General features: G+C 46.7%; 1 protein-coding gene across 6 annotated transcripts in view; it reads left to right on the forward strand.

The window, feature by feature from the left end:
* The window catches only part of MAP7 (microtubule associated protein 7), a 218158-nt gene that overhangs the window by 189923 nt on the left and 2138 nt on the right, over positions 1-26097 (forward strand). For 5 of the 6 annotated variants that reach the window (XM_075339843.1, XM_075339840.1, XM_075339842.1 and 2 more), the window contains 4 exons: positions 10079-10129; positions 10249-10300; positions 21821-21956; positions 22088-22287. In XM_075339843.1, coding sequence (XP_075195958.1) covers positions 10079-10129; positions 10249-10300; positions 21821-21956; positions 22088-22287 — 439 coding nt within the window. The remainder of the gene's footprint in view (positions 1-10078; positions 10130-10248; positions 10301-21820; positions 21957-22087; positions 22288-26097) is intronic. The other variant, XM_075339841.1, reaches the window with a different exon arrangement.

Raw genomic sequence — 26097 nt, forward strand, 5'->3', positions numbered from 1 at the left:
CTGCCTGCGGCGCTTGTACGACCCAGCTGCCGGCAGGTTCCATTGACCCTCATTGTGTGCATGTTCGGCCCCGGTGACACTTCTTTAGCCAGGGCCTCTGCTAAGAGGGGCCCAGGGGGAGCCACCTGTTGACACTGTCCTAGTGACGGGGACGGAGTTTGCAAAACTCTCTGAGACTATGGCTAAGATACTAGAAGCCTTGCAGTCCAGGCCGGTATCTCAGCAAAGGGACTCTGTTGAATCATTGTTCCCTGGCCCCCCTCAGTTGGACCAACAATGTCCTCCCGGGGTATCTCATACATCCCAGGCTGAGGGTTCTGACTTAAACCCCAGCCCCAGACCGACTAAGCGGGCTCGCTTAGAATTTCCCTCGACATCATATTGTTCAGGGTCTCAGCGGGGGGAATCTCTGGTGATAATGCGGAGACAGCTGATCAGGATTCTGATCCTGAGGTCGCTCTCAATCTTAATACTCCAGACGGGGACGCCATACTGAACGTTCTTATTGCGTCCATCGATCAAATGCTGGATATTTCTCCCTCAGCTCCTCCGGCGGAGGAGTCAGCTTCTCTTACACCGAGTATGTTTCTAGACCACTCTGATTTCAGAGAGGCAGTCCAGAATCATCATGCTTGTCCAGATAAGCGTTTTTTCTAAGCGCCTTAAGGATACACGTTATCCTTTTCCCCCTGACGTGGTTAAAGGTTGGACTCAGTGTCCCAAAGTGGATCCTCCAATCTCCAGACTGGCAGCTAGATCCATTCTTGCAGTGGACGAGGGGGCCTCGCTCAAGGATGCCACTGACAGGCAGATGGAGCTCTGGTTGAAATCCATCTATGAAGCTATCGGAGCTTCTTTTGCCCCAGCATTCGCAGCTGTATGGGCGCTACAAGCTATCTCAGCAGGTCAAGCACAAATTGAAGCAGCCACATGCACGGCCGCGCCACAAGTGGCATCCATTACCACCCAGACCTCGGCAATTGCGTCTTACGCTATTATTGCTGTCCTGGACTCTGCGAGCCGTACGGCGGTCGCGGCCGCCAATTCGGTGGTACTCCGCAGGGCCTTGTGGCTACGGGAATGGAAGGCAGATTCTGCTTCCAAAAAAGCGCTTAACCAGTTTGCCAATTTCTGGTGACAGGCTGTTTGGCGAGCGTCTGGATGAAATCATCAAACAATCCAAGGGAAAGGATACATCCTTACCCCAGTCCAAACAGGACATACTCCAACGGAGGAGAGGGCAGTCGAGGTTTCGGTCCTTTCAGGGCGCGGGCAGGTCCCAATTCTCCTCGTCCAAAAGGTCTCAGAAAGTACAAAGGAACTCTGATGCATGGCGGTCTAAGTCACATCCTTAAAAGGCCACTGGAGGCGCCGCTAACAAAGCGGCTTCCTCATGACTTTCGACCTCCTCTAGTAGCATCCTCGGTCGGTGGCAGGCTTTCCCGCTTTTGCGACACCTGGCTGCCACAAATAAAAGATTGCTGGGTGAGAGACATTCTGTCTCACGGTTACAAGATAGAGTTCACCTCTCGTCCCCCGACTCGATTCTTCAGGTCATCCCCGCCTCACTAGCTAGCCGAGGCTCTTCTGCAGGCGCTGCGCACTCTGAAGGCAGAAGGAGTGGTGATCCCGGTTCCTCTTCAGCAACTGAGCCACGGTTTTTACTCCAATTTGTTTGTGGTCCCAAAGGAGGACGGGTCTTTCCGCCCGGTCCTGGACCTGAAACTGCTCAACAAACATGTAAAAACCAGACGGTTCAGGATGGAATCCCCCCGCTCCGTCATCGCCTCAATGTCCCAAAGAGATTTCCTTGCGTCGATCGATATCAAAGATGCTTATCTCCACGTACCGATTGCTCCAGAGCACCAGCGCTTCTTGCGCTTCGCCATAGGAAATGAACACCTGCAGTTCGTGGCACTGCCGTTCGGCCTGGCAACAGCCCCACGGGTTTTTACCAAGGTTATGGCTACTGTAGTAGCGGTCCTCCACTCTCAGGGTCACTCGGTGATCCCGTACTTGGATACTGATCAAGGCACCCTCTCAAGAGGCATGCCAACGCAGCCTCGACGCTTCCCTGGAGACTCTCCAGGGTGTCGGGTGGATCATCAATTTTACAAAGTCAAATCTGACACCGGCCCAATCGCTGACATATCTTGGCATGGAGTTTCATACCCTCTCAGCGATAGTGAAGCTTCCGCTGATCAAGCAGTAGTCACTACAGAAAGGGGTACAATCTCTCCTTCAAGGCCAGTCACACTCCTTGAGGTGCCTCATGCACTTCCTGGGGAAGATGGTGGCAGCAATGGAGGCAGTCCCTTTCGCGCAGTTTCATCTGCGTCCCCTTCAATGGGACATCCTACGCAAATGGGACAGGAAGCCGACGTCCCTCGACAGGACAGTCTCCCTCTCTCAGGCGACCAAAGCTTCCCTTCGGTGGTGGCTCCTTCCCACTTCATTATCGAAGGGGATATCCTTCCTAACCCCATCCTGGGAAGTAGTCACGACAGACGCGAGTCTGTCAGGGTGGGGAGCGGTTTTTCTCCACCACAGGGCTCAGGGTACGTGGACCCAGCAAGAGTCCTCGCTTCAGATCAACGTTCTGGACATACGGGCAGTGTATCTTGCCCAGAAAGCGTTCCAGCAGTGGCTGGAGGGCAAGCAGATCCGAATTCAGTCGGACAATTCCACAGCGGTGGCATACTTCAACCACCAAGGCGACACACGCAGCCGGCAAGCCTTCCAGGAAGTCCGGCGGATTTTGATGTGGGTGGAAGCCACGGCATCCACCATATCCGCAGTTCACATCCCAGGCGTGGAAAACTGGGAAGCAGATTATTTCAGTTGCCAGGGCATGGACGCAGGGGAATGGTCCCTTCACCCGGACGTGTTTCAGGAGATCTGTTGCTGCTGGGGGGTGCCGGACGTCGACCTCATGGCGTCCCGGCACAACAACAAGGTACCAATGTTCATGGCACGGTCTCAAGATCCCAGAGCTCTGGCGGCAGACGCCTTAGTTCAGGATTGGTCGCAGTTTCAGCTCCCTTATGTGTTTCCTCCGCTGGCACTGTTGCCCAGAGTGTTACGCAAGATCAGGACCGACTGCCGCCGCGCCATCCTCGTCGCTCCAGACTGGCCAAGGTGGTCGTGGTACCCGGATCTGTGGCATCTCACGGTCGGCCGACCGTGGACACTACCAGACCAAACAGACTTGCTATCTCGAGGGCCGTTTTTTCCATCTGAATTCTGCGGCCCTCAACCTGACTGTGTGGCCATTGAGTCCTGGACCCTAGCGTCTTCAGGGTTATCTCAAGACGTCTTTGCCACTATGAGACAGGCTAGGAAACCAACGTCCGCCAAGATCTACCACAGGACGTGGAAAATTTTCCTGTCGTGGTGCTCTGCTCAGGGTTTTTTCTCCCTGGCCTTTTGCCTTGCCCACTTTTCTGTCCTTCTTTCAATCTGGACTGGAAAAGGGTTTGTCGCTCGGCTCCCTTAAGGGACAAGTCTCAGCGCTCTCTGTGTTTTTCCAGAAGCGCCTAGCCAGGCTTCCACAGGTACGCACGTTCCTGCAGGGGGTTTGTCACATCGTTCCACCTTACAAGAGGCTGTTAGAACCCTGGGATCTAAACAGGGTTCTGATGGTTCTTCAGAAACCACCATTCGAGCCAATGAGAGATATTTCCCTCTCACAACTTTCGCAGAAAGTGGTTTTCTCTAGTAGCAGTCACTTCTCTTCGGAGAGTGTCTGAGCTAGCAGCATTGTCGTGCAAAGCCCCTTTCCTGGTGTTTCACCAGGACAAGGTGGTTCTACGTCCGGTTCCGGATTTTCTCCCTAAGGTGGTATCCTCCTTTCATCTCAATCAGGATATCTCCTTACCTTCTTTTTATCCTCATCCAGTTCACCAATGTGAAAAGGATTTGCACTTGTTAGATTTGGTGAGAGCACTCAGACTCTACATTTCTCGTACGGCGCCCTTGCGCCGCTCGGATGCACTCTTTGTCCTTGTCGCTGGCCAGCGTAAAGGGTCACAGGTTTCCAAATCAACCCTGGCTCGGTGGATCAAGGAGCCAATTATCGAAGCTTACCGTTCGGCTGGGCTTCCGGTTCCATCAGGGCTGAGGGCCCATTCTACCAGAGCCGTGGGCGCGTCCTGGGCTTTGAGGCACCAGGCTGCGGCTCAGCAGGTGTGTCAGGCGGCTACCTGGTCGAGCCTGCACACTTTCACGAAACACTATCAGGTGCATACCTATGCTTCGGCGGATGCCAGCCTAGGTAGACGAGTCCTTCAGGCGGCGGTTGCCCACCTGTAGGAAAGGGCCGTTTTACGGCTCTCTTACGAGGTATTATTTTACCCACCCAGGGACTGCTTTTGGACGTCCCAATTGTCTGGGTCTCCCAATAGAGCGACAAAGAAGAAGGGAATTTTGTTTACTTACCGTAAATTCCTTTTCTTCTAGCTCTAATTGGGAGACCCAGCACCCGCCCCTGTTTTTTTGTGTACACATGTTGTTCATGTTGAATGGTTTCAGTTCTCCGATATTCCTTCGGATTGAAGTTACTTTTAACCAGTTTATAATTCTTTTTCCTCCTTCTTGCTTTTGCACCAAAACTGAGGAGCCCGTGGGAGCACGGGGGGTGTATAGGCAGAAGGGGAGGGGCTTAACACTTTTGAGTGTAATACTTTGTGCGGCCTCCGGAGGCATAGCCTATACACCCAATTGTCTGGGTCTCCCAATTAGAGCTAGAAGAAAAGGAATTTACGGTAAGTAAACAAAATTCCCTTCTTTGTATGGTCTTTATACACATTGGGCTTTGAAAAATCTCAGCTATTACAAAACTCAGAGTTTAGCAGAAATGTTGCGACTTTGCGTTTTGTTGTCAGTATGAATTAGCTCCGTCAAAAATGGGTGAAGCTGGTGAGGAGCTGTGGCGGAGAAGAGGTGTGGCCATGCATGCCTATCCAATTAATCAAAAGTGCTGGTGTTTTTTGTAAGGCGGAAATGCGTCTTCAACTGATGAATCATTACTGGAACAGCGCACTGAAGTGCACACCACTCACATTGTGCGCCTCTTAATGTATGCAGCTCCTTGTACTCCAGCAAGATTTGTGTAGTGCATATGTGTGCTACAACAGTGTTGATGAATCTGCTCTTTTATGTATTTTTAAGGTGATTTTTTTCAATGAATGTCAGTTTTGTGGTAAGTAATTACTGCCACTTACCAGAATAAAAAGTTGAGTATTTAATGTCCTAAAGGGTACTTTACACGCTGCGAATTCGGTACCGATATCGCTAGCGAGCGAACCCGCCCCCGTCGGTTGTGCGTCACGGGCAAATCGCTGCCCATGGCGCACAACATCCCTAACACCCGTCACATGGACTCACCTTCCCTGCGACGTCGCTCTGGCCGGCGATCCGCCTCCTTTCTAAGGGGGTGGTTAGTGCGGCGTCACAGAGACGTCACACGGCAGCCGTCCAATAGCAGAGGAGGGGCGGAGATGAGTGGCTGGAACATCCCGCCCACCTCCTTCCTTCCTCATTGTCGGTGGTTGGAGGTAAGATGTTCGTCGCTCCTGCGGTGTCACACATAGCGATGTGTGATGCCGCAGGAACGAGGAACAACATCGCTACTGACCAGACAACGATTTTTCATAAATAAACGACCTCTCTCAGACATACGATTTTTGCCTCTTTTGCGATCGTTTAAGGTTGCTCATAGCTGTCACACACTGCGATGTCACTAACCACGCCGGATGTGCGTCACAAACACCGTGACCCCGACAATATATCGTTAGCGATGTCGCAGCGTGTAAATGGCCCTTAAGACTACAATTATCGTAGTGCACCACTTACAGTGCCATTTTTGCAAGTTTTCCCACCTACAAAGAATGGAGAGGTCTGTAATTTTTTATCGTAGGTATACTTTAACTGTGATGGAATCAAAACAAAAATGCAAAAAATCACGTATGATTCTTAAATAATTAATTTGCATTTTATTGCACGAAATAAGTATGTGATATAATAGAAAAACAGAGCTTAAAATTTAGTACAGAAAGCTTTGTTTGCAATAACAGAGGTCAGACGTTTCTTGTAGTTCTTGCCAAGTTCGCACACACTGCAGCAGTGATTTTAGTCCGCTCCTCCATACGTTCTTCTCCAGATCTTTCAGGTTTTGTCGCTGTTACTGGGCAACATTGAGTTTCAGATCCTTCCAAAGATTTTATATTGGGTTCAGGTCTGGAGACTGACTAGGCCATTCCAGGACCTTGCCAAGCTTCTTACGGAGCTACTCCTTAGTTGCCCTGCCATGACCCATCTTCAATTCTCTTGCTAAGTTAAGAAGTTGTTAGCCAAAATCTCACTATACATGACCCCATCCATCCTCCTTTCAATACGGTGCAGTCATCCTGTCTTCCTTGGCAGGAAAACACTCCCAAAGTATGATGATTTCACCCCCATGCTTCACGGCTGGGACAGTGTTCTTGGAGTTGTACTCATCCTTGTTCTTCCTCAACACATGGCGAGTGGAGTTCTATTTTGGTCTCATCTGACCACATGACCTTTTCCCATGCCTGTGCTCCATTCATTGTGTATGAGACTGCTGAGCACAGCACTTGGCTATTTCTGCTAGTCCCACTGACAATGAATGGAGTGGAGGAGGATTATGATTATATGCATCGCCTCTCAATTCAGAAAAGTGACTGCAGAGCCTTGTTTTTGATGTTCCACAGCCCTATTTTCAGGATCATTATGGATGCCTGAGGACGGACCCCCAGCGATCAGCAAATGATCTGATATCTTTAGGATTTTTGTAAATAACTCTTTCGGTAACAGCTAACAGTGGGGCGCCACAGGGATCAGTATTGGGCCCTGTTTTAACATATTTATAAATGACCTTGTAGGGTGCATACAGAGTAGAATTTCAATATTGGCAGATGATACTAAATTCTGCAGGGTAATCAAAACTGGTAAGGATAATTTAATATTACAGAAGGATTTATGTAGCCTGGTGTCCTGGGCTGAGAAATAAAATGTATACAGTGTTTTATAATTTAGCAATTATGTACTAAATTATAAAACGGTCATTGAAAAAGATTTGGGTGTATACTGACCAGGGCTGATAGATGACGCTGCACACTTGAGTTGGATGCAAAAATGAAGACAAACTTTTATTCCTTTTTAAGGGAAGTATTTTAAAGGGATACATAGGCCAAAGCACCAATTTAGTGACTGTGATCAAATAACGTTTCGGCATGAGGCTTTGCTCACAAAATCTCTAGCGAAAAAGAGAATATACAAGATTTACAAATAGAAAATCCAATTATTCACAATATACCAGTATACAGTATATACAATATGCAGAATTCAATATGTAAAGAAATCCAATAATGCAATAGATGTCAAGCAATACATACAAAGTTTTGTTTTTTTTTTTTAATAAAATTAGAACAGTAGCTTCAAAACTAGTGTACGAGTGGCTGCTGATAAGTCTTTGACATTGTGATATTTTCATGTTTCTAAGGTAACAAATGTTACATCACATGAAAGCTTTATGTCTAATATATGTTTTCAAAATTTTGTGTTTGTTGCTTATGGCATCAGTGTTCTACACACGCGGGAAAACAAAATAGTGCAGTCTAATGTGATATTCACAGCAACAGAGCAGAGGAGTGATAAAATGCTTGTTTCTGCAAGGAAAGTCTGCAAAGGATTTTCATGGTGATATGTAGCAGACATTGGGGGATCAATGCCCTTCATATTCCACATTTAAGAATTGGGTTGCCAAATTTAAAACTTCAGCATCAAATGATGAGGAGCATCCTGGACTACCGAGAGTGGTTGTTGTTCCGGAGATCGTCAATGCTGTGCACCTCATACTGGAGAATTGATGAATTTTCGCTAAAGCAGTAGCAAACATCATGGGGATTTCCCGTGAATGTGTTTGTGTCATTATCCATGAACATTTAGACATGAGGAAGCTATCTGCAAAGAGGGTCCCCAAATGTTTGACAACAGATCAAAGTAGCATGCGAGTGAAAACTTCTCGATCCATTTGTCAGCGTTTCCGGACTGATAAGAACTTCATGGATCGACTGGTAACTATGGATGAGACCTGGATTTATTTGTATGACCCTGAAAACAAGGAGCAGTCAAAACAGTGAAGGCACAGTGGTTCTCCTCTTCCAAAGAAGTTCAGGGTGCAAAAATCAGCCACTAAGGTGATGGCGTCTGTGTTCTAGGATAAGGAGGGCTGCTAGTGGACTACCTTCAAAAGGGTTCCACCATCAATTCAAGTTATTGCATTGAACTTTTGGACCAATTGAAGGCAGCTCTGAAGGCCAAAAGGGCCGGCAACCTGTCCAAAGCAATCTTGTTCCTGCAAGACAACGCCTCTGCTCACACTGCACAAGTGACCACAGCAAACCTGACAGAGCTAGGCTTCCAGCTGGTTGACCATCCACCTTATTCACGAGATCTAGCTCACTCCAACTATCATCTGTTTCCAAACCTGAAGAAACACCTCAAGGGTACCAAATTTCACACCATTTCTGATGCCATGGCTCCTACGAATGCCTGGTTTGAGGCACAACCAAAATCCTTCTATTTGCTAGGCTTCCAGAACTTGAAATACCGATATAAGAAGTGTGTTGACATCAGTGGAGAGTATTAGTGGAATAAATGTAAAGTTTCCTCATCCTATCTAATTTTTTTCTGGGTAAAGCCAAAGACTTATCAGCAGCCCCGCATATATGTAAGCCCCAAAGAGGGTTTCAAGAGAGTCATCAATTAAACTGTTGCACTTTGGTTCGTGTCCACTGTCACAATGTTGATATAGAATAATGGTGCTTGAATAGTGATGTTATTTATACATGGTATCCAGATACTTACGAACAGTTTAGTTGGTGACTCTCTTGAAACCCTCTTGGGTCTTGCGTAGACACTGGTTTTGATGCTACTGTTCTAATTCTTATAAAAAACCTTGTTATATATTGCTTGACATCTATTGCATGTATTTATTTACATATTGAATTCTGCTCTACTATATTGTATATACTGTATATATTGTGAATAATTAAATTTTGTGTTTGTAAATATTGTATATTCTTTCTCTCTAGCGACTTTGTGAACAAGGCGTACTAGTTGTTTGATCATAGTCACTAAATTGGTCCTCTAGCCTACCCTCCCTCTTAAAGGAATAAAAGCTTGTCTTCTGTTTTGCATCCAACTCAAGTGTGCAGTGTCTTATCTAACTGTTTATGGGTCTATGAACCCAACTACTGGCACCTCGACCTTGGTGTGTGTGCACACTATGTTTTCTAGTTTTACTGACCAGTCCCAGGCAGCTGCCAAGCCTATTAAAATAATGGGATACATAAAAAGAAGCATAGATGCTCATGAGAAGAACGTACCACCACAGAATACTGTGTACAATTTTGATCTCCGGTGTATAAGGACATGGCTTGTGAATTAGAGTGGGTGCAGAGAAGAGCAACCAAGGTTCTTTAGGGAATGAGTGCACTGTACTGCAAAGTAAGGCTATTATACCTGGGTTTTTTCAGCTAGGTAAAAAGATGGCTTAGGGGGATTTTATTACAATGTACAAATACATGAGGGGATGGTACAGAGACCTTTGTAATGATCTTTTTACACCTAGGCCTGCAACGAGGACAAGGGGTCATCCACTCCGTCTAGAGGAAAGAAGATTTAATCATAATCACATGATGTTGTAATGATTGATTTAAAGGCCTGGATGCCCTTCTTGAAAAATATAATATTACTGATTCTGTGATTAGGTGTTGATCCTGGGAACTAGTCTGTTTGCCATATGTGGAGTCGGGAAGGACTTTTTCCCTGATGTGGCGCTTACTCTCTGTCCCATGGGGTTTTTCCTTCCTCTGGATCAACATGTTAGGCTGAAGTCGATGGACTTAAATTTACTTTTTCATCCTTAAAAAGTCTGAAACCTTTTAGGTTGGAATATACATTGGCTGGTCATCTCATTAATACACCTTGCTTAGAGGTCTGAAAGACCCTTTTTTTCTTCATATAACTTTGTAATGCCCTTTTTTCTATGCAGAGGCTGGAAGAAATCATGAAGAGAACACGACGCAGTGAAGCTGGGGATAAGGTATAGCGTGAGATGGTTAGACAAACCCTGCATATCTGCAATAAGTGACCAACTGCTAATTGACTCTTACGTTACCGTCTGAAATTATGTAGAAACTTTAAAAATGCCTTTTTTTTCAGCAGCCTAGTCTTCAGAAGAATGGAGAGGTTCCTAAACCAGTGGAAAACGAAGGTGTGTGGTATTTTTAGTAGCACTGTTTTATAAGGTTTTTAATTTAATTTTTTAATTTAATGAACACTTCAAGCCACCATCCGGGTAAAAATACAGTAACTGGAGGCAGCACACCAAAAATATGGTACAAAAAGTGATGCATGTAATGGCCCGTTGTGTCAGTGTTTCGATTCAGGAATTTTAACATTTCTCAAGGAAGGTTCCCAATTCTGAACTGAAACGTCACCACAGTAGGCCATTAAATCACTACTTTCTTTGTCGCTCTATTGGGAGACCCAGACAATTGGGTGTATAGGCTATGCCTCCGGAGGCCGCACAAAGCATTACACTCAAAAGTGTTAAGCCCCTCCCCTTCTGCCTATACACCCCCCGTGCTCCCACGGGCTCCTCAGTTTTTTGCTTTGTGCGAAGGAGGTCAGACACGCACAGCACAGCTCCACAGATTAGTCAGCAGCAGCTGCTGACTATGTCGGTTGGAAGAAAAGTGGGCCCATATAGGGCCCCCAGCATGCTCCCTTCTCACCCCACTCTTGTCGGCGGTGTTGTTAAGGTTGAGGTATCCATTGCGGGTACGGAGGCTGGAGCCCACATGCTGCTTTCCTTCCCCATCCCCCTCAGGGCTCTGGGTGAAGTGGGATCCTATCGGTCTCCAGGCACTGAGACCGTGCTTCATCCACAACTCCTGTGGAGCCTGCTGGATAGGAGCCGGGTACAGTTCAGGGACATGGCCCTGCTACGTGAAGGTACTCTGTATCCCTGTGGGGACCGCGCACGGCAACACCTCAGCTTTGCTGGGTGTGCTAGTGCACCGGGGACCGCGGCGCTGACCGGGTTAAACTGTGCCATTACACACTCAGCGTCGCTGAGTGTGTTTATATGTAGGGGCTACCGCGCTAACCGCCGCTGCCATGGGAAACTGCGGCGCGGCTGGGACTTGTAGTTCGCCGGGGACTTCGGCGTCGGCCGCGCTTTTACGGCGGCCACGCGTATACTCGAGTCCCCGGCTTGCTTGCGGCCTAGTTTCCCTTTCTCCCGCCCTCAGCCCTGACAGGCAGGGGAAGGGCGGGACGCTGCACGGAACGAGCAGCACTGAGGGCTGGAGTATGATTTCCATACTCCACCCCCCTCACTGTGCACAGTGTGAGCACCTCGGCCACGCCCACGGCTCCCTCCTCTCGTCAGGACGCCGCAGCCATTCCTGTCAGCTCCTCCGACGCTGCAGAGAGGGATTAACCCTGGGAGACCCAGACACTGTCTCTGGTGGCCTCATAACCGCTTTAGGCGGATGGTAAGCAGCACCTGTGGTGCTAGCCCCATGGTGCTGTAGTGTATTGATACATTATTTGTTTATAGTTATATATTTTACACTGTATGAGCACAGTTCATTCTGGCTATATACCCTAGTGTGTTACTCAGGGAAAACAATAGCATGGCGCCCACAAAAGGCAGGGGTGCCAAAGCACAGGCTTATTATGCTGCCTGCGTCGCTTGTACGACCCAGCTGCCGGCAGGTTCCATTGACCCTCATTGTGTGCAATGTTTGGCCCCTGTGACACTTCTTCAGCCAGGGCCTCTGCTAAGAGGGGCCCAGGGGGAGCCACCTGTTGACACTGTCCTAGTGATGGGGACGGAGTTTGCAAAACTCTCTGAGACTATGACTAAGATACTAGAAGCCTTGCAGTCCAGGCCGGTATCTCAGCAAAGGGACTCTGTTGAATCATTGTTCCCTGGCCCCCCTCAGTTGGACCAACAATGTCCTCCCGGGGTATCTCATACATCCCAGACTGAGGGTTCTGACTTAGACCCCAGCCCCAGACCGACTAAGCGGGCTCGCTTAGAATTTCCCTCGACATCATATTGTTCAGGGTCTCAGCGGGGGGAATCTCTGGTTGATGATGCGGAGACAGCGGATCAGGATTCTGATCCTGAGGGCGCTCTCAATCTTAATACTCCAGACGGGGACGCCATAGTGAACGTTCTTATTGCGTCCATCGATCAAATGCTGGATATTTCTCCCTCAGCTCCTCCGGCGGAGGAGTCAGCTTCTCTTACACCGAGTATGTTTCTGGACCACTCTGATTTCAGAGAGGCAGTCCAGATTCATCATGCTTGTCCAGATAAACGGTTTTCTAAGCGCCTTAAGGATACACGTTATCTTTTTCCCCCTGACGTGGTTAAAGGTTGGACTCAGTGTCCCAAAGTGGATCCTCCAATCTCCAGACTGGCGGCTAGATCCATACTTGCAGTGGAAGAGGGGGCCTCGCTCAAGGATGCCACTGACAGGCAGATGGAGCTCTGGTTGAAATCCATCTATGAAGCTATCGGAGCTTCTTTTGCCCCAGCATTCGCAGCCGTATGGTCGCTACAAGCTATCTCAGCAGGTCAAGCGCAAATTGAAGCAGCCACATGCACGGCCGCGCCACAAGTGGCACCCATTACCACCCAGACCTCGGCAATTGCGTCTTACGCTATTATTGCTGTCCTGGACTCTGCGAGCCGTACGGCGGTCGCGGCCGCCAATTCGGTGGTACTCCGCAGGGCCTTGTGGCTACGGGAATGGAAGGCAGATTCTGCTTCCAAAAAAGCGCTTAACCAGTTTGCCAATTTCTGGCGACAGGCTGTTTGGCGAGCGTCTGGATGAAATCATCACACAGTCCAAGGGAAAGGATACATCCTTACCCCAGTCCAAACAGGACATACCCCAACAGAGGAGAGGGCAGTCGAGGTTTCGGTCCTTTCAGGGCGGGGCAGGTCCCAATTCTCCTCGTCCAAAAGGTCTCAGAAAGAACAAAGGAACTCTCAGGCATGGCGGTCTAAGTCACGTCCTTAAAAGGCCACCGGAGGCGCCGCTAACAAAGCGGCTTCCTCATGACTTCGACCTCCTCTAGTAGCATCCTCGGTCGGTGGCAGGCTCTCCCGCTTTTGCGACACCTGGCTGCCACAAATAAAAGACCGCTGGGTGAGAGACATTCTGTCTCACGGTTACAAGATTGAGTTCACCTCTCGTCCCCCGACTCGATTCTTCAGGTCATTCCCGCCTCCCTAGCGAGCCGAGGCTCTTCTGCAGGCGCTGTGCACTCTGAAGGCAGAAGGAGTGGTGATCCCGGTTCCTCTTCAGCAACTGAGCCACGGTTTTTACTCCATCTTGTTTGTGGTCCCAAAGGAGGACGGGTCTTTCCGCCCGGTCCTGGACCTGAAACTGCTCAACAAACATGTAAAACCAGACGGTTCAGGATGGAATCCCTCCGCTCCGTCATCGCCTCAATGTCCCAAGGAGATTTGTTTGCATCGATCGATATCAAAGATGCTTATCTCCACGTACCGATTGCTCCAGAGCCCAGCGCTTCTTGCGCTTCGCCATAGGAAACGAACACTTGCAATTCGTGGCACTGCCGTTCGGCCTGGCAACAGCCCCACGGGTTTTTACCAAGGTTATGGCTACTGTAGTAGCGCTCCTACACTCGCAGGGTCACTCGGTGATCCCGTACTTGGATGCTGATCAAGGCACCCTCTCAAGAGGCATGCCAACGCATCCTCGACGCTTCCCTGGAGACTCTCCAGGGTGTCGGGTGGATCATCAATTTTCCAAAGTCAAATATGACACCGGCCCAATCGCTGACATATCTTGGCATGGAGTTTCATACCCTCTCAGCGATAGTGAAGCTTACGCTGTTCAAGCAGTAGGCACTACAGAAAGGGGTACAATCTCTCCTTCAAGGCCAGTCACACCCCTTGAGGCGCCTCATGCACTTCCTGGGGAAGATGGTGGCAGCAATGGAGGCAGTCCCTTTCGCGCAGTTTCACCTGCGTCCCCTTCAATGGGACATCCTACGCAAATGGGACAGGAAGCCGTCGTCCCTCGACAGGACCGTCTCCCTCTCTCAGGCGACCAAAGCTTCCCTTCGGTGGTGGCTTCTTCCCACTTCGTTATCGAAGGGGAAATCCTTCCTACCCCCATCCTGGGAAGTAGTCACGACGGACGCGAGTCTGTCAGGGTGGGGAGCGGTTTTTTCCCCACCACAGGGCTCAGGGTACGTGGACCCAGCAAGAGTCCTCGCTTCAGATCAACGTTCTGGAAATACGGGCAGTGTATCTTGCCCAGAAAGCGTTCCAGCAGTGGCTGGAGGGCAAGCAGATCCGAATTCAGTCGGACAATTCCACAGCGGTGGCATACATCAACCACCAAGGCGGCACACGCAGCCGGCAAGCCTTCCAGGAAGTCCGGCGGATTTTGATGTGGGTGGAAGTCACGGCATCCACCATATCCGCAGTTCACATCCCAGGCGTGGAAAACTGGGAAGCAGATTATCTCAGTTGCCAGGGCATGGACGCAGGGGAATGGTCCCTTCACACGGACGTGTTTCAGGAGATCCGTTGCTGCTGGGGGGTGCCGGACGTCGACCTCATGGCGTCCCGGCACAACAACAAGGTACCAGTGTTCATGGCACGGTCCCAAGATCCCAGAGCTCTGGCGGCAGACGCCTTAGTTCAGGATGGTCGCAGTTTCAGCTCCCTTATGTGTTTTCTCCGCTGGCACTGTTGCCCAGAGTGTTACGCAAGATCAGGACCGACTGCCGCCGCGCCATCCTCGTCGCTCCAGGCTGGCCAAGGAGGTCGTGGTACCCGGATCTGTGGCATCTCACGGTCGGCCAACCGTGGACACTACCAGACCGAACAGACTTGCTATCTCGAAGGCCGTTTTTTTCCATCTGAATTCTGCGGCCCTCAACCTGACTGTGTGGCCATTGAGTCCTGGACCCTAGCGTCTTCAGGGTTATCTCAAGACGTCATTGCCACTATGAGACAGGCTAGGAAACCAACGTCCGCCAAGATCTACCACAGGACGTGGAAAATTTTCCTGTCGTGGTGCTCTGCTCAGGGTTTTTCTCCCTGGCCTTTTGACTTGACCACTTTTCTGTCCTTCCTTCAATCTGGACTGGAAAAGGGTTTGTCGCTCGGCAAGGGACAAGTCTCAGCGCTCTCTGTGTTTTTCCAGAAGCGCCTAGCCAGGCTTCCACAGGTACGCACGTTCCTGCAGGGGGTTTGTCACATCGTTCCTCCTTACAAGCGGCCGTTAGAACCCTGGGATCTCAACAGGGTTCTGATGGTTCTTCAGAAACCACCATTCGAGCCAATGAGAGATATTTCCCTCTCACGACTTTCGCAGAAAGTGGTTTTTCTAGTAGCAGTCACTTCTCTTCGGAGAGTGTCTGAGCTAGCAGCATTGTCGTGCAAAGCCCCTTTCCTGGTGTTTCACCAGGACAAGGTGGTTCTACGTCCGGTTCCGGATTTTCTCCCTAAGGTGGTATCCTCCTTTCATCTTAATCAGGATATCTCCTTACCTTCTTTTTATCCTCATCCAGTTCACCAATGTGAAAAGGATTGGCACTTGTTAGATTGGGTGAGAGCACTCAGACTCTACATTTCTCGTACGGCGCCCCTGCGCCGCTCGGATGCACTCTTTGTCCTTGTCGCTGGCCAGCGTAAAGGGTCACAGGCTTCCAAATCAACCCTGGCTCGGTGGATCAAGGAGCCAATTATCGAAGCCTACCGTTCTGCTGGGCTTCCGGTTCCCTCAGGGCTGAAGGCCCATTCTACCAGAGCCGTGGGCGCGTCCTGGGCTTTGAGGCACCAGGCTACGGCTCAGCAGGTGTGTCAGGCGGCTACCTGGTCGAGCCTGCACACTTTCACGAAGCACTATCAGGTGCATACCTATGCTTCGGCGGATGCCAGCCTAGGTAGACGAGTCCTTCAGGCGGCGGTTGCCCACCTGTAGGAAGAGGCCGTTTTACGGCTCTATTATGAGGTATTATTTTACCCACCCAGGGACTGCTTTTGGACGTCCCAATTGTCTGGGTCTCCCAATAGAGCGACAAAGAAGAAGGGAATTTTGTTTACTTACCGTAAATTCCTTTTCTTCTAGCTCTAATTGGGAGACCCAGCGCCCGCCCCTGTTTTTTTGTGTACACATGTTGTTCATGTTGAATGGTTTCAGTTCTCCGATATTCCTTCGGATTGAAGTTACTTTTAACCAGTTTATAATTCTTTTTCCTCCTTCTTGCTTTTGCACCAAAACTGAGGAGCCCGTGGGAGCACGGGGGGTGTATAGGCAGAAGGGGAGGGGCTTAACACTTTTGAGTGTAATACTTTGTGCGGCCTCCGGAGGCATAGCCTATACACCCAATTGTCTGGGTCTCCCAATTAGAGCTAGAAGAAAAGGAATTTACGGTAAGTAAACAAAATTCCCTTCTTTATACCACACAGCGTTGGTGTGCGGCCTCCTGTTACAGTATTTTTATCTAGATATGTGTACAGATACAGTGCTGTCCAAATGTATTGGCACCCCTGCAGTTCTGTCAGAGAATACTCAGTTTCTTCTTGAAAATGATTGCAATCACAAATTCTTTGGTATTATTATCTTCATTTATTTTGCTTGCAATGAAAAAACACAAAAGAGAATGAAACAAGAATCAAATCATTGATAATTTCACACAAAACTCCAAAAATGGGCCAGACAAAAGTATTGGCACCCTTAACCTAATACTTGGTTGCACAACCCTTAGCCAAGATAACTGAGAACAACCGCTTCCGGTAACCATCAATGAGTTTCTTACAATGCTCTGCTGGAATTTTAGACCATTCTTCTTTGGCAAACTGCTCCAGGACCCTGAGATTTGAAGGGTGCCTTCTCCAAACTGCCATTTTGAGATCTCTCCACCGGTGTTCTATGGGATTCAGGTCTGGACTCACTGCTGGCCACTTTAGTAGTCTCCAGTGCTTTCTGTCAAACCATTTTCTAGTGCTTTTTGAAGTGTGTTTTGGGTCATTGTCCTGCTGGAAGACCCATGACCTCTGAGGAAGACCCAACTTTCTCACACTGGGCCCTACATTATGCTGCAAAATTTGTTGGTAGTCTTCAGACTTCATGCCATGCACACGGTCAAGCAGTCCAGTGCCAGAGGCAGCAAAGCAACCCCAAAACATCAGGGAACCTCCGCCATGTTTGACTGTAGGGACCGTGTTCTTTTCTTTGTATGCCTTTTTTTTTTCCTGTAAACTCAATGTTGATGGCTTTTCCCAAAAATCTCTACTTTTGTCTCATCTGACCAGAGAACATTCTTCCAAAACGTTTTAGGCTTTCTCAGGTAAGTATTGGCAAACTCCAGCCTGGCTTTTTTATGTCTCGGGGTAAGAAGTGGGGTCTTCCTGGGTATCCTACCATACAGTCCCTTTTTATTCAGATGCCAATCGGATTGTACGGGTTGACACTGTTGTACCCTCAGACTGCAGGGCAGCTTGAACTTGTTTGGATGTTAGTCGAGGTTCTTTATCCACCATCCGCACAATCTTGCGTTGAAATCTCTTGTCAATTTTTCTTTTCCTTCCACATCTAGGGAGGTTAGCCACAGTGCCATGGGCTTTAAACTTCTTGATGACACTGCGCACCGTAGACACAGGAACTTTCAGGTCTTCGGAAATCTACTTGTAGCCTTGAGATTGCTCATGCTTCCTCACAATTTAGATTCTCAAGTCCTCAGACAGTTCTTTGGTCTTTTTTCTTTTCTCCATGCGCAATGTGGTACACACAAGGACACAGGACAGAGGTTGAGTCATTAGAGAAGCATCACATGATTTTTCAAACAGTGCCAATACTTTTGTACACCCCCTTTTGTATGTTTGGTGTGGAATTATAGCCAATTTGGCTTTGACAATTTTCTTTTTTTTTTTCATTGAAGACAAATTAAATGAAGATAATACCAAAGAATTTGTGATTGCAATCATTTTCAAGAAGAAACTGAGTATTATCTGACAGAATTGCAGGGGTGCCAATACTTTTGGGCAGCACTGTAGGTAGAAAAGTATATTGATGTGTGTGTGTGTGTGTGTATGTATAATATATATATATATATATATATATATATATATATATATATATATATATATATATAGGTACAGACCAAAAGTTTGGACACACCTTATCATCTCTAGAACAACTATTAGGAGGAGACTTTGTGCAGCAGGCCTTCATGGTAAAATAGCTGCTAGGAAACCACTGCTAAGGACCGACAACAAGCAGAAGAGACTTGTTTGGGCTAAAGAACACAAGGAATGGACATTAGACCAGTGGAAATCTGTGCTTTGGTCTGATGAGTCCAAATGTGAGATCTTTGGATCCAACCACCGTGTCTTTGTAGAAAAGGTGAACGGATGGACGCTACATGCCTGGTTCCCACTGTGAAGCATGAAGGAGGAGGTGTGATGGTGTTGGGGGTGCTTTGCTGCTGACATTGTTGGGGATGTATTCAAAATTGAAGGCATACAGAACCAGCATGCCTACCACAGCATCTTGCAGCGGCATGCTATTCCATCCGGTTTGCGTTTAGTTGGACCATCATTTATTTTTCAACAGGACATTGACGCCAAACACACCTCCAGGCTGTGTAAGGGCTATTTGACTAAGAAGGAGAGTGATGGGGTGCTACGCCACATGACCTGGTCTCCACAGTCACCAGGCCTGAACCCAATCGAGATGGTTTGGGGTGAGCTGGACCGCAGAGTAAAGGCAAAAGGGCCAACAAGTGCTAAGCATCTCTGGGAACGCCTTCAAGACTGTTTGAAAAACATTTCCGGTGATTACCTCTTGAAGCTCATCAAGAGAATGCCAAGAGTGTGCAAATTAGTAATGAAAGCAAAAGGTGGCTACTTTGAGGAACCTAGAATATAAGACATATTTTCAGTAGTTTCACACTATAAGTATTTCATTCCACATGTTTTAATTCATAGTTTTGATGCCTACAATGTGAATCTATAAATTTTAGAGTCATGAAAATAAAGAAAACTCTTTGGATGAGGAGGTGTGTCCAAACTTTTGGATTGTTCTGTATATATACAATATACAGTTAGGTCCAGAAATATTTGGACAGTGACACAAGTTTTATTTTAGCTGTTTACAAAAACATGTTCAGAAATACAATTATATATATACTATGCGCTGAAAGTGCACATTCCCAGCTGCAATATGAGAGTTTTCACATCCAAATCGGAGAAAGGGTTTAGGAATCATAGCTCTGTAATGCATAGCCTCCTCTTTTTCAAGGGACCAAAAGTAATTGGACAAGGGACTCTAAGGGCTGCAATTAACTCTGAAGGCGTCTCCCTCGTTAACCAGTAATCAATGAAGTAGCTAAAAGGTCTGGGGTTGATTACAGGTGTGTGGTTTTGCATTTGGAAGCTGTTGCTGTGACCAGACAACATGCGGTCTAAGGAACTCTCAATTGAGGTGAAGCAGAACATCCTGAGGCTGAAAAAATAGAAAAAATCCATCAGAGAGATAGCAGACATGCTTGGAGTAGCAAAATCAACAGTCGGGTATATTCTGAGAAAAAAGGAATTGACTGGTGAGCTTGGGAACTCAAAAAGGCCTGGGCGTCCATGGATGACAACAGTGGTGGATGATCGCCGCATACTTTCTTTGGTGAAGAAGAACCCGTTCACAACATCAACTGAAGTCCAGGACACTCTCAGTGAAGTAGGTGTATCTGTCTCTAAGTCAACAGTAAAGAGAAGACTCCATGAAAGTAAATACAAAGGGTTCACATCTAGATGCAAACCATTCATCAATTCCAAAAATAGACAGGCCAGAGTTAAATTTGCTGAAAAACACCTCATGAAGCCAGCTCAGTTCTGGAAAAGTATTCTATGGACAGATGAGACAAAGATCAACCTGTACCAGAATGATGGGAAGAAAAAAGTTTGGAGAAGAAAGGGAACGGCACATGATCCAAGGCACACCACATCCTCTGTAAAACATGGTGGAGGCAACGTGATGGCATGGGCATGCATGGCTTTCAATGGCACTGGGTCACTTGTGTTTATTGATGACATAACAGCAGACAAGAGTAGCCGGATGAATTCTGAAGTGTACGGGGATATACTTTCAGCCCAGATTCAGCCAAATGCCGCAATGTTGATCGGACGGCGCTTCCTAGTACAGATGGACAATGACCCCAAGCATACAGCCAAAGCTACCCAGGAGTTCATGAGTGCAAAAAAGTGGAACATTCTGCAATGGCCAAGTCAATCACCAGATCTTAACCCAATTGAGCATGCATTTCACTTGCTCAAATCCAGACTTAAGACGGAAAGACCCACAAACAAGCAAGACCTGAAGGCTGCGGCTGTAAAGGCCTGGCAAAGCATTAAGAAGGAGGAAACCCAGCGTTTGGTGATGTCCATGGGTTCCAGACTTAAGGCAGTGATTGCCTCCAAAGGATTCGCAACAAAATATTGAAAATAAACATATTTTGTTTGTGTTTGGTTTATTTGTCCAATTACTTTTGACCTCCTAAAATGTGGAGTGTTTGTAAAGAAATGTGTACAATTCCTACAATTTCTATCAGATATTTTTGTTCAAACCTTCAAATTAAACGTTACAATCTGCACTTGAATTCTTTTGTAGAGGTTTCATTTCAAATCCAATGTGGTGGCATGCAGAGCCCAACTCGCGAAAATTGTGTCACTGTCCAAATATTTCTGGACCTAACTGTATATATTATATATATATATATATATCCTGTCCACCGCCATTAACTTGAAAACGGCCTCAGCTATAGGTATAGAAGTGGTGTCTAGGTATAGTAAAGTAGCCATGCGCTACGCAGTGAAACCACCTATAGCGCCACCTGGTGGAAAACAACAGTTAGCATTTTTATCTCGAAAACAGAACGTGATAGAGAAAAAAAGTGAATAAAAAAATTGTAGGATGTCATCAATTCAATACAAATCGACACCTTGCATACAGAAATGCTATGATATGAAACCCATTACCCCCCCAAAACATTGAATGCTGGTCACGCATATGGCGCTCATTTAACTTTGATGTTCAAAGTGGCCACCATCAGCTGCAATGCACATCTGGACTCTGGACAGCACACTGTATCTTGCTGCACGTTGTGCAATATGGTAGGTGACACGTTTGCACAAGCATCTGTAATATGTCGTCTTAGGTCCTGCAATGTTGGTGGAGGGGTCGCATACACCTGCTGTTTGACGTGACCTCACAGAAAAAAGTCCAATGGGGTCAGGTCAGGTGAGCATGGAGGCCACTCCACGGCAGCCACCGTACCCAATGACTTGTAGGAAGGTCTCCATGAGTTATCGCTTCACGTCCGCAGCCTTGTGAGTTTTACACGTTCTAATCATAGCATTTCTGTATGCAAGGTGTCGATTCGTATTGAATTGATATGTCCTACAACTTTGTAATTCACTTTTTTTCTCTATCTCGTTCCATTTTCGAAATAAAAATGCTAACTCCGTTGTTTTCCACCAAGTGGCGCTACAGGTGGTTTCATTGCGTAGCGCATGGCTACTTTACTATACCTAGACACCACTTCTATTCCTATAGCTGCCGTCGTTCTCAAGTTAACGACGGTGGACAGGATATGGGTGGACACACTGTATATGTATACATTTTTAATTTAATGTATTTCTTTTTAAATGAACTTATAAATTGTTCCCCAGCCATCACACCCACCCCCTTACAAGAGGAAGAGACATCAGTATTTCTCCAGAACAATTCAGAGACCCCTCGAAATGGAGAATCGGTGGCACCATCACCGAAGATTGTTACTTTTTCCCCAGCTTTACCTCTAGACAGGTAAATATTTAGTTTGCTGTTAATGTTATGACAGATAACTTCTCGATAATGGTAATTTGCATTGTAATATTTAGTGGTTGAATGTGCATGTATAGTTTGTTTCTGTATTTAATTGTCTCTATGGCTTTTAGCACCGATAAACAACCAAATGAAAATGGTTTACGTACGCCGAACAACAATAATTTTGAAGAGATCATAAATTTACCAGTTGGATCGAAACCAATGAAACTTGATTCTCTAAACAATGAAGGCAACAGCATCCAGGACCTTCCGCCTCTGAATCCACTCATCGCTTTTGAAGTTGACAATGTACAAACACCACAAACAGCAGGTACTGTAATAATTCTAACCACCAAACAGACTGTCTTTTATGGTGACTTAAAAATGATCTGGAAACAAACTTTATGAATCGTAAAGAGAAAAACCTCCAAATACACTCTGTGTATTAGGACACACCACTTGATCATTGGATTCAGGTTATTCATTCTGCCCCATTGTCAGATGATTGACAGGTCTCTCCTTTACCCCGGACAGATATCAACTTTCTATTTGCATTTGCAAGCAGAAAATCTGCTGTATGTTACAGTAGCAGAAAAGTGGATTCAATTCTTTCAAATGTCACCTATACGCTGCAGGAATTTACATGGGTTATAGATTTTAAACTCTCAAAATGTTCATTATGTTGTGCATTTTCACTGCAGATTCTACCCTCTGCAAAGAAATCCTTGTAAAAAAATACAAGTTTACTTTAGGTATTACTAATGTTTAACCAAGAGTTATAGGCCTCAAAGCACTCATGTATGTTACTTAAAGGGGTTGTCCATATTTTGCACAAGTCTGCAGTCACACAGTGTGACTGCAGACTTGAATCCTCATAGTGCACGTGGTCAGGATTCTACATTGCCGCAAGCAGGGAGGATTCACAAGTAGGGCTGAGCGGATCCAAACTGTAAAAGTACGGATCTGTGCAGTTTAAAAAATTTCCAGGTGCCGGATCCGGAATTCCAGGTGCAGGATCCGGCACTGGGGAAAATAATTGAAAAATAAAGAAAAACAGAAATACAACATCGTTTCATACTTACTGAGACTCGGTATCATGGTGGCACACTGCTTCTGGGTCGCGCTTTCACTTCCTGTACTGTGGATTGCATCGTATACACACAGCCTTCCGTGTTTTCCCTGCCCACCCGCCGTGCTCTTGTCTGTGATTGGTTGCAGGCAACCGCGCCCCCAGCCTGTAACAGTATCTGCCTGCCGTGCAGTCATTGCGTTTGCACAGCCAGCGGTCATCCTCTATGGCCGCTGGCTGTGTTACGTAGCAGAGCTGAAGTGGCGTGGGACCTCGTGTGGATTACGCCGGACCTGAAGGGTGTTGGGGGTTAATAAAGAGGTGAAGGAGGGTGCGTTTTGATTTTTATTCCAAATAAAGGATTTTTCTCTGTGTCTAGGTTTATTTACATTCACTTACAGGTTAGTGTGATGCAGGTATCTCATAGATGCCTGTGCCATCACTAACCTAGGGTTTAGTAGCAGCTGTGTGCTGCTATTAACCCGTTATTACCCTGATTGCCACCGCTCTAGGGCAATCGAGAAGAGCCGGTTAAGTATCGGGATTGTCACATCTAATAGATGCAGCAATACTGGGTGGCTGCGGGCTGAGAATACCAGCCCCCAGCTGGCTTTATCGTGGCTGGGTATAAAAATTAGGAGGGACCGCACGTCGTCTTTTTTTTTTTTTAATTTATTTAAATAATACAAATTAAAAAAAAAAAAATATCACACTGCCGCGCACTTTTCTGACAGGAGCATGCATGTGTTTCTGTGTACATGCACGCTCCTGCTCAGAGAGCGCAGGCTGTGTCGGCTGATGTCATGTCAGACTTCTACTAGTCTGACAGCGCATCACCGGCACAGCCGCACACTTCTGACAGGAACGTGCATGTGTTTCTGAATCACATGCACGTTCACCATACTGACCCGCAATCACTCGCACTGCTTTCCCCACCCACTGGCCGTCCTGCTGCCTGTGATTGGTTGCAGTCAGCTGACACGCTGACACTCAGGGTGGGGGCGCATCTAACTGCAACCAATTACACGCACCGGTGGGCGGGCAAAACAATGAATATTGAATTGTCAGCTCCGGAAGGGAAAAGCGTGACCCGGAAGGAGTTTGCCGCCATGACACAGCCTCGGGTGAGTACACCGCGCGTGCTCCTACCCACTTATCCCCTCCACAAACGTTTTTAATCTCCGGATTCTGGTCCCCATAGACTTATATGGGCATCGGAATCCGGAGCAGATCTGGATTTTGTTTTTTAAATCCAGCAGTGATCTACCGGTCCCGGATTTTGTCGGATTCGATCCGCTCTATTCACAATGACTGCAGACTATCATGCCAAACCTGGACAACTGGTTTAAATAAAGTACATCACTGCTAGACTCCTCTGATGACAATAATCTGTATCTTAGAAAGAAGAATTGACAGAAAACTACAAATTGCCGTATCCCAGTTTCATTTTGTCATTTAAGAATCTAGACCAATTGATGACCAAATTTCCTAAAGTACATGCATGTTTTCTAGATTACTTATTTCACAGAAAGAAGAAAGTCAAGCAGAAAAACATAGGTGCCCAGATTTTGGTGCAAGTACCCCATGTATGATGTATAGGGGGCCTAAAAAGCAGCAAGTCATTTAAAATGACAAGAAATGTATATGTACAAATTGCTAATGTAATTTTTTCTGTGTAGCCTTATGAGAATGTCACTAAAATTTGTACCACCTAATCCACAAAACATAACCTTAAAAGGAGTATTCCAGTCTCCCAGATCCTATCATAAGATGTAGTAGATGTAATAATAATATTAGCAAATACCTCCAATTAGAAATATAGTACAGTTCGCCTGATTCACTATGTCACTTACCTCATGTGCCAGGGCATTGCAGGACCTTGAGGATCCGTGGTTATGACCACTTAGCAACTAACTACCGTTCACTAGATTTGTGATCTTAACCATGAGGTCCTGCAATGCCCTGCACATATGAGGTACAGTGCCTTGCGAAAGTATTCGGCTCCCTTGAATTTGTCAACCTTTTTTCACATTTCAGGCTTCAAACATAAAGATAAAAATTTTAATGTTATGGTGAAGACTCAACAACAAGTGGGACACAATTGTGAAGTTGAACTAAATGTATTGCTTATTTTAAACTTTTGTAAAAAAGAATAAACTGAAAATTGGGGCATGCAATATTATTCATCCCCTTTACTTTCAGTGCAGCAAACTCACTCCAGAAGTTCATTGAGGTTCTCTGAATAATCCAATGTTGTCCTAATTGACTGATGATGATGATGATTACACACAGGTGGCTTATATTTAAGTCTCCGTATAAATCCACCTGCTCTGTGATAGTCTGTGTTTTGTTTAAAGCACAGAGAGCATAATGAAGACCAAGGAACACAACAGGCAGGTCCGTGATACTGTTGTGGAGAAGTTTAAAGTCCGATTCGGTTACAAAAAGATTTCCATAACTTTAAACATCCCAAGAAGCACAGTGCAAGCGATCATATTGAAATGGAATACCACTGCAAATCTACCAAGACCCGGCCGTCCCTCAAAACTTTCATCTCAAACAAGTAAAAGACTGATCAGAGATGCAGCCAAGAGGCCCATGATCACTCTGGATGAACTGTAGAGATCTACAGCTGAGGTGAGAGTCTGTCCATAGGAGAACAATCAGTCGTACATTCCACAAATCTGGCCTTTATGGAAGAGTGGCAAGAAGAAAGCCATTTCTCAAAGATATTCCTAAAAAGTGTCATTTAAAGTTTGCAACAAGCCACCTGGGAGACATACCAAACATGGAAGAAGGTGCTCTGGTCAGATCAAACCAAAATCGAACTTTTTGGGCACAATGCCAAACGATATGTTTGGCTTAAAAGGAACACAGCTCATCAACCTGAACACACCATCCCCACTGTCAAACATGGTGGTGGCAGCATCATGGTTTGGGCCTGCTTTTCTTCAGCAGGGACAAGGAAGATGGTTAAAATTGATGGGAAGATGGATGGAGCCAAATACAGGACCATTCTTGAAGAAATCCTGTTGGAGTCTGCAAAAGACCTGAGACTGGGATGGATATTTG

Source organism: Anomaloglossus baeobatrachus, chromosome 3 (genome assembly GCF_048569485.1).
Source record: "Anomaloglossus baeobatrachus isolate aAnoBae1 chromosome 3, aAnoBae1.hap1, whole genome shotgun sequence".
NCBI classification, from domain to species: Eukaryota; Metazoa; Chordata; class Amphibia; order Anura; family Aromobatidae; genus Anomaloglossus; species Anomaloglossus baeobatrachus.